The 12,543-nt window shown below is 34.9% G+C and overlaps 2 protein-coding genes across 2 annotated transcripts; one reads left to right on the top strand and one right to left on the bottom strand.

Moving 5' to 3' along the window:
• Positions 1-4,649: 4,649 nt before the first annotated feature.
• On the top strand, positions 4,650-6,007 carry LOC121758329 (E3 ubiquitin-protein ligase Os04g0590900-like). The gene has a single exon (XM_042153742.1). The coding sequence runs from the start codon at positions 5,071-5,073 to the stop codon at positions 5,872-5,874; it is 804 nt and encodes a 267-aa protein (XP_042009676.1). The 5' UTR covers positions 4,650-5,070; the 3' UTR covers positions 5,875-6,007.
• A 2,395-nt stretch (positions 6,008-8,402) lies between these two features.
• Positions 8,403-10,752, bottom strand: LOC121756953 (transcription factor bHLH71-like). Its single transcript, XM_042152391.1, has 3 exons — positions 10,227-10,752; positions 9,166-9,582; positions 8,403-8,609 (listed from the first exon to the last, which is right to left on the bottom strand). The coding sequence occupies exons 1-3, from the start codon at positions 10,494-10,496 to the stop codon at positions 8,505-8,507; spliced, it is 792 nt and encodes a 263-aa protein (XP_042008325.1). The 5' UTR covers positions 10,497-10,752; the 3' UTR covers positions 8,403-8,504.
• Positions 10,753-12,543: the final 1,791 nt, after the last annotated feature.

A 12,543-nucleotide genomic window follows, 5' to 3' on the forward strand; every position in this document is an offset into this window, starting at 1 on the left:
TAGAAAATTGGAATTCCAAATAGTTATAAAATTAGATAGCTTCACTACTCACTGCAAACATTTCACATACACTACACACATTTCACACACTACACACATTTCACACACACACATTGCACACACTTCACACGCTACACAAATTTCACACATTTCCCGCACCACACACATTTCACACACTACACAAATTTCACACATTACACACATTTCACGCACTACACAAATTTCACACATTTCTCGCATTACACACATTTCACACGCTACACAAATTTCACACACTACACACATTTCCCGCACTACACAAATTTCACACACTACACACATTTCAAACACTACACAAATTTCACACACTACACACATTTCACACACTACAAACATTTCACACACTACACAAATTTCACACATTTCCTGCATTACACACATTTCACACACTACACACATTTCACACGTTTCACACACTACACACACACACATTTCACACACTACACACACTACATGCACTTCACACACTACACAAATTTCACACATTTCACACACTACATAAATTTCACACATTTCACACATTACTCACATTTTACACACTACAAACATTTCACACACTACACACACTACACACATTTCGCACACTACTTAAATTTCACACATTTCTCGCACTACACACATTTCTCGCACTAAACAAATTTCACACATTTCCCGCATTACACACATTTCACACGTTTCACACACTACACACACTACACAAATTTCACACACTACATAAATTTCACACATTTCCCGCACTATACACATTTCACACACTACACACATTTCTCACACTACAAACATTTCACACTACACAAATTTCACACACTACACACATTTAACACACTACACATATTTCACATACTACACACATTTCACACATTTCCCGCATTACACACATTTCACACTACACAAATTTCACACAATACACATATTTCACATACTACACACATTTCACACACTACACACATTTAGTGTATAAAATGTGTGTAAAGTGTGAAAGTATAAAATCTAAAAATCTAAAACTTAAAAAAAATCTAAAAATCGGATGCTTGAAATGTATAAAATGTGTGTAAAGTGTGAAAGTGTGTGAAATGTGTGTTTTGTCTGTGAAGTGTGTGAAATGTGTGTAGTGTGTGAAATATGTGTAGTGCGGGAAATGTGTGAAATTTGTGTAGTGTGTGAAATTTGTGCAGTGTGTGCAGTGTGTGTGCAGTGTGTGTGTATTATGTGTGTATAGTATGTGTATTTTGTGAGAAGTGTGTGTGAGTGTGTACTTTGTGTATAGTGTGTGTACAGTGTGTGCGCACAAATTATTCAAATTCAATTTCACATCAATTACTTCATTTTATCAAACATAGGATTTGGAATTGAATTAGAATTCAATTTCTTCCAATTCAATTCCATATAATTCCAATTCCAATTCCAATTCCAATTCCAATTCCAATTCCAATTCCAATTCTATTGACGTGTACCAAACGGAGCCATATTTTCCAACCTTGTTTGGAGTTGCACAGCTGTACCTCTACTCATTCATCCATGCATTTTATCAAGAAAGTATAATAAGACATATTTTCCATTTTAACTTCAGTGAATGCATTTCATTCAAATTTTTGTACTACTTAGCATGTATATTTGTATTTATTATGATAATTAAGAAGTCGATTTTTTAATGTACTTAATTTAGAGCCTGAAGCATAAAATTCGGAGGATTATTGTTTTTCTAAATATTTTTTACTTGATTTTGTTACAAAAATCAAAATATGGGGAACTGATGTGGTTGGGATGTCAATGTAGCCCGTAACCCGTGGGTTGGCCCAAATAGCCCGTCAAATTTATAGGGTTAGGGCTAGAAATTTCTAACCCGATAAAATTAAAACCTGATTAGCCCCACCCGATTAATCCGCAACCAGTTAGGGCCAGACCCGAAAATCCGATGGGCTGGCCAGAAAACCCGATAAAATTTCTATTATTCTATTTTTTACTCCTAATTCGACACTTCATTGATTAATTTTATAATATAGATAACTAAAAAAATAGCTTTCAATTTTATATTAAATATACAAATTATATATTAAATTTTTATTAATATAATAATTGATAAATAAATTAAAAACTTCAAATTCACTTAAAAAATATTTAAATTTCTAAAACATGCATTAAAATTTCACGAAATATCTCAAATATTAGTATTTGATCATGTTTATGATTGAGTTTGACCATATATCTCAAATTTATCATAATTAAACATTTCACATTTTATGAATATAACTAATTTTCATCATTATTTATTGGATTGATCGCATGTTAATCTTATTGGTAGCAACCCGATTAACCCGCTGGGCTAGCCCGAAACCTGAGCTTTTAGGGTTATGGTTGAACTTTTACAACCCGAAAGAATTCGCAATCCTATTAGCCTACACCCGATTGACCCGGAACCCGAGTAGGGCCGGCCCGATTCACATCCCTAGATATGGGCTATGGAAAATGAAGAAGAAAGAGGCTTAACGCTGTTAGACTGAAGGGGTTGGCAGCGGAAGCGTGCAGGAATTTACCGATCACATAAATTTAATCTATTTAGCAGATTATTTAGACAAATTCTATTCGCGTAATTATCACATGTATCTTGCTCATCACTTGAATTAAAACATGCTTTATCATATAAAATCCCTAAAACATGCTTACTACGGAATTAGCCAATTTACCTTGTTGATTCAATCAAGAATCGATGATGGCTTACGTCTTCTCCACGTGAAGATCTTCAGTACTCGACCTCGGACCTTCTGACTGGTGTCCCGGACTATACGCTGATATTTGTGTGGGCAAATCTCACCAACGTACTAGGACTTGAATAACGAAGACAGAACTCAGCTCACGGAGGAGACAAAATTTCCAACTCTCTCTTTCTCTGAGGGGGACGGAAATTCTCAACCATAACAATTGTGTTTTCTGTCTCCTTTATTCTCCTTTTTATATTAAGTCACATATTGGCCCCAGTTAGGAATCTAAGGAAGAATTTGGAACATGCCTCACCCAATTAGCTTTTTACTAATTAAATTGAATCCACAATCTAATATAAGCTTATATTAGAATATTACAAGCAGCCACTACAGAAGTAATATTGCACTGCCTTCCAAATCCGAAATTACAAGTGTTCCAGGTTTCCTTTAATTGCATTTAATTTATTTCCCGCGCTTAAGATAGAAATATCCATTAATTAATTATTTTCTGCTATGGACTTAATTAATTAACATGTTTTAATCTCCAAGAGTGGACTTAGCAAGAAACTATTATTTATTATTCATAGAGTAATTAAACTCCAACTAGCTAGGTTCCGAATAATAAAACCTTGTTTCGAGCTCCTCTTGTGGATGTTATCAAACGAGACTCTCCTTGCGCACGATTCAACGCAATAGCAATCCTAGCACCGCTAGATAATGATCGCCACTACCCAATATACCTGGATCATTGGGTGACGAAAAACCCGCACCTTTGGTAAGTCAAAGTAGTAGCTACTCAATATCGCATGCTCAATGCTAACGTACATTGATTAAGAAATTAATTATCAAGACCTCGTCTTTCAGTAGATAGCATAAAGACTCGTCTTGCTGTTAGATCCATTCAGTGCTTTACCACACCAACGTCATCTTATTTCAATAAGGCTTAGAAATAATCGGACTGACATTGCAACCTTTCGCGATAGGTAGTCTAGGCCTATCTAGGTTGTGAAATTCTTATTTTTCTTTATTTAGAACTGACCGTGTTACCTTAAATTGGACGACGCCCACAACCGGTCTACTAAAACAAAGACTTGGACTTTGTTACGTTTGCTTATACATTTAAATATGCAATAAACAGCCATTAAATGTAAAGCATAACAACATTATGACAAAAAATAATCTGTTGCATTTATTGGAAAATAACAATTAGAGTTTTACAGTATCCAATCACTCGAAAGGTGATTTCTAGTATACAAAACCCTAACATAGACATTATCTTAATCTTTTGCTTTTTTTAGGACGCTTCTATTTGTGTCCCCTAGTTTTAGTTAGGACACTAATAATAAAGATACTTTGTGAAGCGTTGGTGATATAATTAGACACACAAATTAGCATACTAATATGATTAAAAAATGTCATTATCCAAATTTTTTTGTTTGAGAGTATATATATAATCTCGAGTATTTGATTATTGGCTCAAGCCTCAAGGGTTACTACGATATGTATGTCAACAAGTTAATACTCAAATATGGCATGCATGTTGGTTCAAAGTTGTGGACTCAAGAATATGTTGGAAGTCTCTAATATACTACTCCCTCCGTTCCATAATAGTGAAAACATTTATTTTCGGCACTCGACTTAAGAAAAATTGTATTAAGTGAGTAAAGTAAAAAGAAGAAAAAAGTAGAAAATGAAAAAGGTAGAAAGATGAAGAGAGAATAAAGTAAAAGAGAGTAAAGTTTGTGAGAAGAAATATGTTGAATTTTACTAAAAAGAGAAATAACTTCACTAATATTGAACATACCAAAATGGCAAAATGACTCCACTGCTGGAGTGAGTACTACACTACTAGTACCGGAGTAATTTTTTTGACTTCTAGCTGAGTTGAGTTTCAACTTCAAATTACATGACTATTTAATTAGTTTATGGATACAAAAAGCTATACGTTTTCATACTCCAAGCATATGTTGATGAAATATACGCCCAAGCATGACCTTTTAGCGCTGTAATATCCTAATTCCAAAGAAACTTTAAAGATTCGCATACTCCATATAATCAATATTCTTAAATTTGATTTATCTGGATTGGTACAACTAACTTGGTTGCTAGTATTTTTTATTTCGTCATATAAAGTGACATTGAATGGTTGGGGCGAGAGATTAATGGAGGAATAAAGAGGAAAAGATAAAGGTTAGTCAATGATAAGGTATACCAATCAAAACATACTCTTTAATTTCCCTTTTGTTCCTTTCCATTTTAAACTCCTTTATCATTCCCCTCACGTTTTCAGCTCCCCATTCCTCTCAACCTAGCCTCAAATCAACACCAAATTATGAATACGCTAGCGATCGGCAGCCGCATCAAGGATTGCTCTAAAGGATTCTGCAGCTTCTTCTGCCCGCAGTGGTGCTACATAGTCTTCCCTCCTCCTCCGCCGCCGCCGTTGGAGTATCTCCCCGACGGCGGTAACTCCGGCCCCGACTTCTCTCCCTTCATCATCACAATCATCGGCTTATTGGCGGCCGCGCTGCTCCTCCTTAGCTACTACGCCATCCTCTTCAATTACTGCCGCGGCAGAAGAATCCAAAGGCGCGGCCAAACGAGCCGCGCCGTGGAAGTTGAGAGCGGAGAGGGCGGCAGCCAGGAGGGGACATGGTTCGTTGCGACCAACCGAGGGCTGGACGAGGCGCTGGTGAGGTCGATGGCGACGTTCAAGTACCGGAGAAGGGAAAGGTTGGTGGAAGGCACGGAATGTTCGGTTTGCTTGAGTGAGTTTGTGGAAGAGGAGAGGCTTAAGCTTCTCCCTAAATGTAGTCACGCATTTCACGTGACATGCATCGACACGTGGCTCAAATGCCACTCCAACTGCCCGCTTTGCCGAGCCAACGTGGCTGGTCCGGCCTCATCGCCGCCTCCTCCTTCTCTGCCTCCGCTATCGCCACAAGGCGCGGGGGGGAATGTGGAGATAGGTATTGGAGATCAAGAAGAGGGCACGAAAGATGGACGGATTAGAAGATCAGTGTCCATGGATTCGGTTTTCGAACGGGGTTTGATGATAGATGATCCAAGTAGTACGAGTAGGGCTAGAGAGATGAAGAGATCACATTCAAGTGGAAGGTGGTTCGTCTCTAAATAGGGTAAATTAACACAAAAACTCTAGTTTTTCATGGAATGTTTTTAGTGGTGAGATTTGTATGTTGAGATAGGGACTAGATTGTGTGAAAAGATCACAAATGAAGTAAGGTAAAAATTTTCGGATAATTTGCGGGGTATATATACTGCAGTCGTAATATGGCTAGCCAAAAAATGGCATTCTAGTAAATATGGATATTATGGATATGATCATATGAACAAGTTAATTATCTTTTATATTGTTAACAAGTTTACATTATTGCCCTTTTAACACATTCTTTATCTATAAAATTTATATGTTTAGAAGTCACATCCTATTTTTATATTATTTTTATATACTTTTATTATTTAAGTAAACATCTCAAATTAATAAAATTTCAGTAATACTCAAATTAAATATATTAGATTCAGTAATTCCCAAATTAATTAAATCTAAAAATTTAAGCCCAACTTAGTCTTTTGTCGAAATCATATTTTAATTCAAGTCAAGCCCAATTCCAGGGAAAGAACAAGTCTATTTCATCTGTTTTTGTCTCTCGTCTCTATTTTTCTAAACATTTTATATACTCAACTCTTTTTTTCACTCTAAAATTTTAAAGCCTCTGTTATTTTTACAGTAACATTTTGAGCTTCTACTCTTTAAAGACTAGTTCTTATAGGACACTCTGTATTTTTCCTTTCATGTTAGGATTATGCATTTCTTTCCATATTAAAAACTTATCTTTTAAAAATATAAAAATTGAGATGTGATTACTAGCATTTAAAGTTTTTTAGAAATAACTACATAGAATTAAAAAAAAAGTATTCCTAAGTTGAGAACAAATAATCTTAATAATTTATTATTTTAGGACATTTTATAAAATGTTGATGGTATAATTAAACACACAAATTAGTGTCCTTAGCATTCGAAAATGTCATTAGCCTTTTATTTAGATTAGCACTCCGTTATATATTACTCTTTCATTAGTCTTAAAATTGATTAATATAATATCTTCGACGAAACACCTATACGGCTATACCTACACCTGATGATATATAAATGAAACCAAAGAGTTTTTATAAGGATCTATTTGAAAGTTTACCATACTAATTGATGGTACTACATAATATAGCGAATTAATTAACACACTTGATTACCTTACATTCCATATTAATTTATTTGCACTTTCACATCCACCACTAATCGTAAAAAATGTTACCTAACTCTAGCTAGACACTTTGTGAGAATACGACATTTTAGTTTGATGTTCCGCCGCATCACTAATTTAATTTTTAAAAAAATATTAAAACATAGATAAATGATGCTTTATCCCAATATCCAAGTCCAATAATATTCGAGTGTGAAAATAATCAGGTGCAGCGGCACACCATAAACCCCACCGTTGTAAGTTTCCAATAGGTCTCTATCTTGTTCCCGCAAAATGACACTATTCTTAATTTGGGATACATATAAAAAACAAAAATGGAGGCCAAAATTCAATGCAAATGGCATTTTACCCATATAAAAAAACAATGAAGATATTGATCATACATACATAACACTATAATCTAGAGGCTCAATTTCATAGCTTGCCTGGCATATGGATTATTCTGGATAGCGATCACTCACCTCCCCTACTCTCCAAAATCTTAGCTTATCTTTACCTTCTAGATTTACTACTACTATATTAACGTATACATTGTACAATCTTTATTTTTATTTGTGTGCGTATGGACCACACAAAACAAGTATAAGGAGGAAGAAAGGTGCTAATTATTCGGCCAACATTTGAATCTTCAAAAGATGAAGAAATTAAGCTCATAATTTTCTAAAATCTGAAATGTAATAAATTTGTACATGAATCACACATTAACACTGATGTAAACCTCCGAAGTACAACCTGATGATAGTATCACTTTGTCTAGGCCTTAACAAAGAAAGTGATACTATCATCAAGTTGGGAAAACCTTAAGTACTCAGAGAACGGACTTGCTATAGTAAGTATAGTATATGTTATAGATAGATTTTGGCATCATCAGAATTGAAGAAAATTGTTGGAAAAATTAAAATCAGCTTGGATTAGACCAAAACCCTGATGATCATCCTATTTTGTAAAGGGAGAAATTAACAAGTATAGGTTTGCCAACATAATTTCAATTGCAAATTTATTGTCGACTACATATGGAAGAAGTACTAATCCGAAGCTACTACAAGAAACACAGGAATTTATTAAGACCGTATAGAGATATGGTATAAGTATGATGTTCAGCCCTGATTTGGTCTGGTGAAGAAACACAGACTTAACATACAATAAATCGAATTACAAGGTTGTAGTGCTACAATATTACGATAGTTCGTTTATTTTTTTATCGAAGTATTTACATCACCGTGCAAAGTGGTAGTATTATGACCAACTAGAGAAAATCCAGGATCGATATTCAACAATTTTGCAAAATAACGAGTACTACCAAATTGCAAAAATTGAAAAGGTCGATGAAAAGTACTGAAAAAAAATTAGATGGCTAAAAATTAATGACCAAATTTAGAGTGAATTATCTTGCAATTAAATTCTAAATTAAACACAATGAACGTGACAAGGTTCAATAATTTTTACTGATATACAGAGGAATTATATAAATATATATATATTAACCCTAGGTGTGACAACCTAGGATAGCTTCCTCCTCAATTATTCTCAGCATGTGGTGAACTGCCCCGGCTATGTCGTCTGCTGAATTGAGTTGGCAACCCTCTTCCACCTACATAAAGAAACAAAACAACCATGCAAAGTTATTTTTTATTAATTGTTCATCCCCAAATATACGTCGAAAAGTTCACTAAATGTATGTGTAAGGACAACATCAATCTACTTATGTCTAGAAAAACACACATTAAAGTAAAGGGTCAAAAATAATCACACTTCACATCAATTCCCAAATTGCCCTCAAGAAAAAGTACTAATTACACGCAGTAGAATCTTTTGCACAGTGCACATAGTTTGATGTGGAAGTAGGTGCAGGCTGTGTGCCTAAAAGTAGATTCTTTTGCATGCTGAGGTCATTTTCGACAGTCCCAGTTTTGTTACCATGAAATAAACCGTGCCAATGTATAAGATCAAAAATGCTGAAATGTAAGGATATAAGTTAGGTACCAAAAATTTTAATAATTGGTGTGGTATGTGACATTCATAATTAATGAATCTAGAGACCAACATTATTTTGTTGGGTGATTTTAGCTAGGTAGAGACAAAATAAATCTCGAACGAGTGAACCACGTTCGAGATGATAAGTTTATCCAGTGCACGTCCACACATACCTTAGCGCTGATCGAGTAGAGCACGAGCGAGTCGAGTGTGGTGACATTGAGGTGGAGGATTGTGAGGAAGACGGATTGGAAGGCAGCGACCATCTTGGACAGCTGGCGGAGCCGCCTGCGCGATAGGACTCGGATGTTGGCGTGCGTTTCGATTAGGGTGACCTCAATGTCCGCAATGGCAGCCTTGCTTTGTGATGTGTATTTGTTGCCTAGTCGGCTGTCCGAGCAGCTGAATTGTGGGTATGCAAAGAATTGACCAAATGGGCTGCCTATTTTTGGCTTTTGATCATTTTCATCATTTGTTGTCACATTTCCATGCTCCAATAATGCAAATTTCTTTGCTTCTAGTGACTGCAGAATGTGCTCTAGCTCTTTCACAAATTCAATTGCACCACCAACAATTGAGGATTGGTCACCCTGAAATTAAATTAAATATAAAATTAGAGTGTAGTAGTAAATTTGCAATGATTTAGAAATAGTACTAGAATCATTAAATGAGGTAAGTATGGTGAAAGTTGATAAGATGAGAATGAGATTTTTAGTAGGACAGAGACAATAAGAGACATGGGGAGGTTGAGAGTATTACGTCACAATATTCTGTTGTATCACAAACATCAACAAGAGTAAAATTAATGCAACCTATAACTATTAAGATTATTTGGAGAAAGTATTGAGATGAATTAGAGACTAAGCACCTGTGGTATAGCACTCATATAGGTAGCTAAGTTTGCCTTATATATATAGGTAGAGCTAAAATGTGTTACATCTAATTGGCTTATACTCGAGGCGAACAAAGACAACAACATATGTCCAAAACAGACAGAGAGATGAATGAAGAAGATGAGTGAGTGCAAGAACTATTCCGGAATCAAATTGTACCTTACTGAACTTCAAATCTTGTGACTTTTTTTTCTTTTTGGTAGAAAAACAGTGCAAATTCAAATCACATTATTATCCTGAAGTGAATAGTAATTTGGGTTCTCTCCTCAATAATTAATTTCAATTGAATAGGGAAAGAAAGAGTTAGATCAATTTTAACATAAACATAAAAATAAACTTACTCGTTGAACATAAGATTCGGGCATGAGAGAGCGCAAGACAGCAAGATGTTCATTCATTTGCTTTCGGCGGTTTCTTTCGACGGCAATGTGAGTCATTCTCTGAGTTTCGGCTTCCTCTTTGTTCTTGCAAACTTTGGGCCTCCTCCGCCGCTTCTTGCGGCCATGCGCCGCGGCGGTGGAGGTTTCCGGCGGAGGAGGCATGGAGGAGCAGCTGCCGAAGTCGCGGGGGCTGGCTTGGGAGGAGTCATGAAATGGGGCTGTGTCAAACATGATGAAGTTGAGGAGCTCAGTTGAAGAAAGTGCTTCAAGAGCAATTCTCTCTCTCTCTCTTAATTTGCTAATATTTGAGGAGTTGGTTTCATCTTTATACTAGAGATTTGAGTGCCCCAATACTATTGACTCTTGTTAGATTATAAAGCCTTCAATCATTTTATTGTCTTCTTCAACTTTTGAGAGAGAGAAAGCGCAGGAGCAAGAGTGAGAGAGAGGGAGAGGGAGAGAGGTTTCTTTCCTTTTTCACCAACTTTTTGATGCAGAAAGGCACAACATCTATAGTGTCCTCTCACGTGCATGATAGCGTTTCTTAATATGACTAAGCTAAACATTTTCTAATCGGACACAAAATTTTTATAATAATTTATTTTATGATTAGAGTACCATTCTCAGAATAATCAGTTAAACTTTTTATTAATACATGATTGTAATTCCTTTTGATGAAGTTTGTCCCATGTGTGAATTCTAAATGCCGTTGTGTAATTTTAGCGATTGAAAAATTACAAAATGCACTGACAATTCTTTTTAGTAATTCGTAACGTAATTATACAATTAATTAACTTTAACTTAAAAACAATATCCACCCTGGTAGAAACTGAACTTAGTTCGTGTCATAGATCTGATCTTGCACTAATATAACAACACCGCATCCAAGAAATAATTTTTACGGAGTACTATATTCTTTAATAGCAGAGCAAACAATATTCAATAATCACGGTTCATTAATTATAGTAATACTTGACCCAGATTTCATTTTTAACTTTATCTGAACAAAAGAATTGTAAAGATTACATGTTAATTAAACTATTATTAATTGGTTAAAATTAAACCGTATCAGGTCAATAGGTTGGTTTTTAGGGAAGAATTAAGAAAAACACAATTTCTATTTAGGGCCTTCCCAATAAATAAATGTAAAGTTCAATGGTTTAATTATATCTGCAAAGTCTAACACAATATTTCGGTATAGATAATTAATTTAGTCATAAATAGTGATTCGCTTCGAAACTAACACTATAAATTTTTCTTGTACAAATCTATCTAGCCACAAAAAAAAAGGAGAAGTATTGAACAAAGTGAGTGAGTAATCAATAATTAATAGAAAGAGAATTGTAATCGTCGGAGTAGAGTCAAAGCGAGAGGTTTAGTTTGATTCTAATTGGAGAAGTGCCACACACACTGATTCAAATTAGTTTGATTCTAATGGCAAATTAAGGTGGTAGTATGTCCTAATAATTAAAGGACCTCTCTGTGACATAGTCAAACAGAATGTAGGAGAGCTATCCAAATCACTATAAATACTGTGTCGTTTCCTTCTTTATTATTAGTGTGCCGATACTTTGTCGCTACATATCTTGCAATAATTAACACAAGTTATTAATTTAGATACTCTTAAATCAGTCGACTTATAACTCAAATTAAATTGAAACACAACTTCCACAATGCTATCTAGTGAATTTGATCTTGACATCCTAAGTGTGTGCTTACAAAAAGGCCTTATGCTTGTTTGTTCAGAATTGTACTCACTAAAAAAAATAATGTCTAATAAGGATACTTTTCTGGTCAATTAGGGATATTAATTTGTGTTCAGAATTTCTGAATACATCACATAAACTTTAAATAATGTCTTCAATCTTATTATCTTATCAATTTTGTCCAATTTTAAACTTTTACTTTTACAAAGTAAGTAGTTGTGTCTCTTATTTTTTGTTCCTATAAGATAAGTTTGTCTGCAATATAATTCCTAATTAAAGATAACAAAGTATAAAAATGCTCTAACCATTGGGCTTGCTTTCTTGACTTATACTCCCTCCATCTCACCATAAGCAAGCGCCACTTCTTTTAGGACGGAAGGAGTATAAAAGAAATGTGACTCGCATATGGTAGGACGGAAGGAGTATAATACTAGACCGTTAAGATTATTAGGATTAGGACTCCGAGATTATGTTTTCATGCAAGTGTACAATATATATTTCGGTTGCAATAAATTTTAGGGATATTGGTTCACTAAAATCATGAACTTTGGCCAAAATTTAGTATTTCACAC

This window comes from Salvia splendens, chromosome 12 (assembly GCF_004379255.2).
Source record: "Salvia splendens isolate huo1 chromosome 12, SspV2, whole genome shotgun sequence".
In the NCBI taxonomy this organism is placed as follows: domain Eukaryota; kingdom Viridiplantae; phylum Streptophyta; class Magnoliopsida; order Lamiales; family Lamiaceae; genus Salvia; species Salvia splendens.

What these genes read in the sequence shown, in the direction of transcription:
- LOC121756953 (XM_042152391.1), bottom strand. Translation starts at nt 10,496, where the DNA reads ATGTTTGACACAGCCCCATTTCATGACTCCTCCCAAGCCAGCCCCCGC. An exon ending in CCGAATCTTATGTTCAACGA is followed by an intron (nt 9,583 to 10,226) that starts GTAAGTTTATTT and finishes ATTTAATTTCAG; the next exon opens with GGTGACCAATCCTCAATTGT. An exon ending in TCTACTCGATCAGCGCTAAG is followed by an intron (nt 8,610 to 9,165) that starts GTATGTGTGGAC and finishes TTCTTTATGTAG; the next exon opens with GTGGAAGAGGGTTGCCAACT.
- LOC121758329 (XM_042153742.1), top strand. Translation starts at nt 5,071, where the DNA reads ATGAATACGCTAGCGATCGGCAGCCGCATCAAGGATTGCTCTAAAGGA.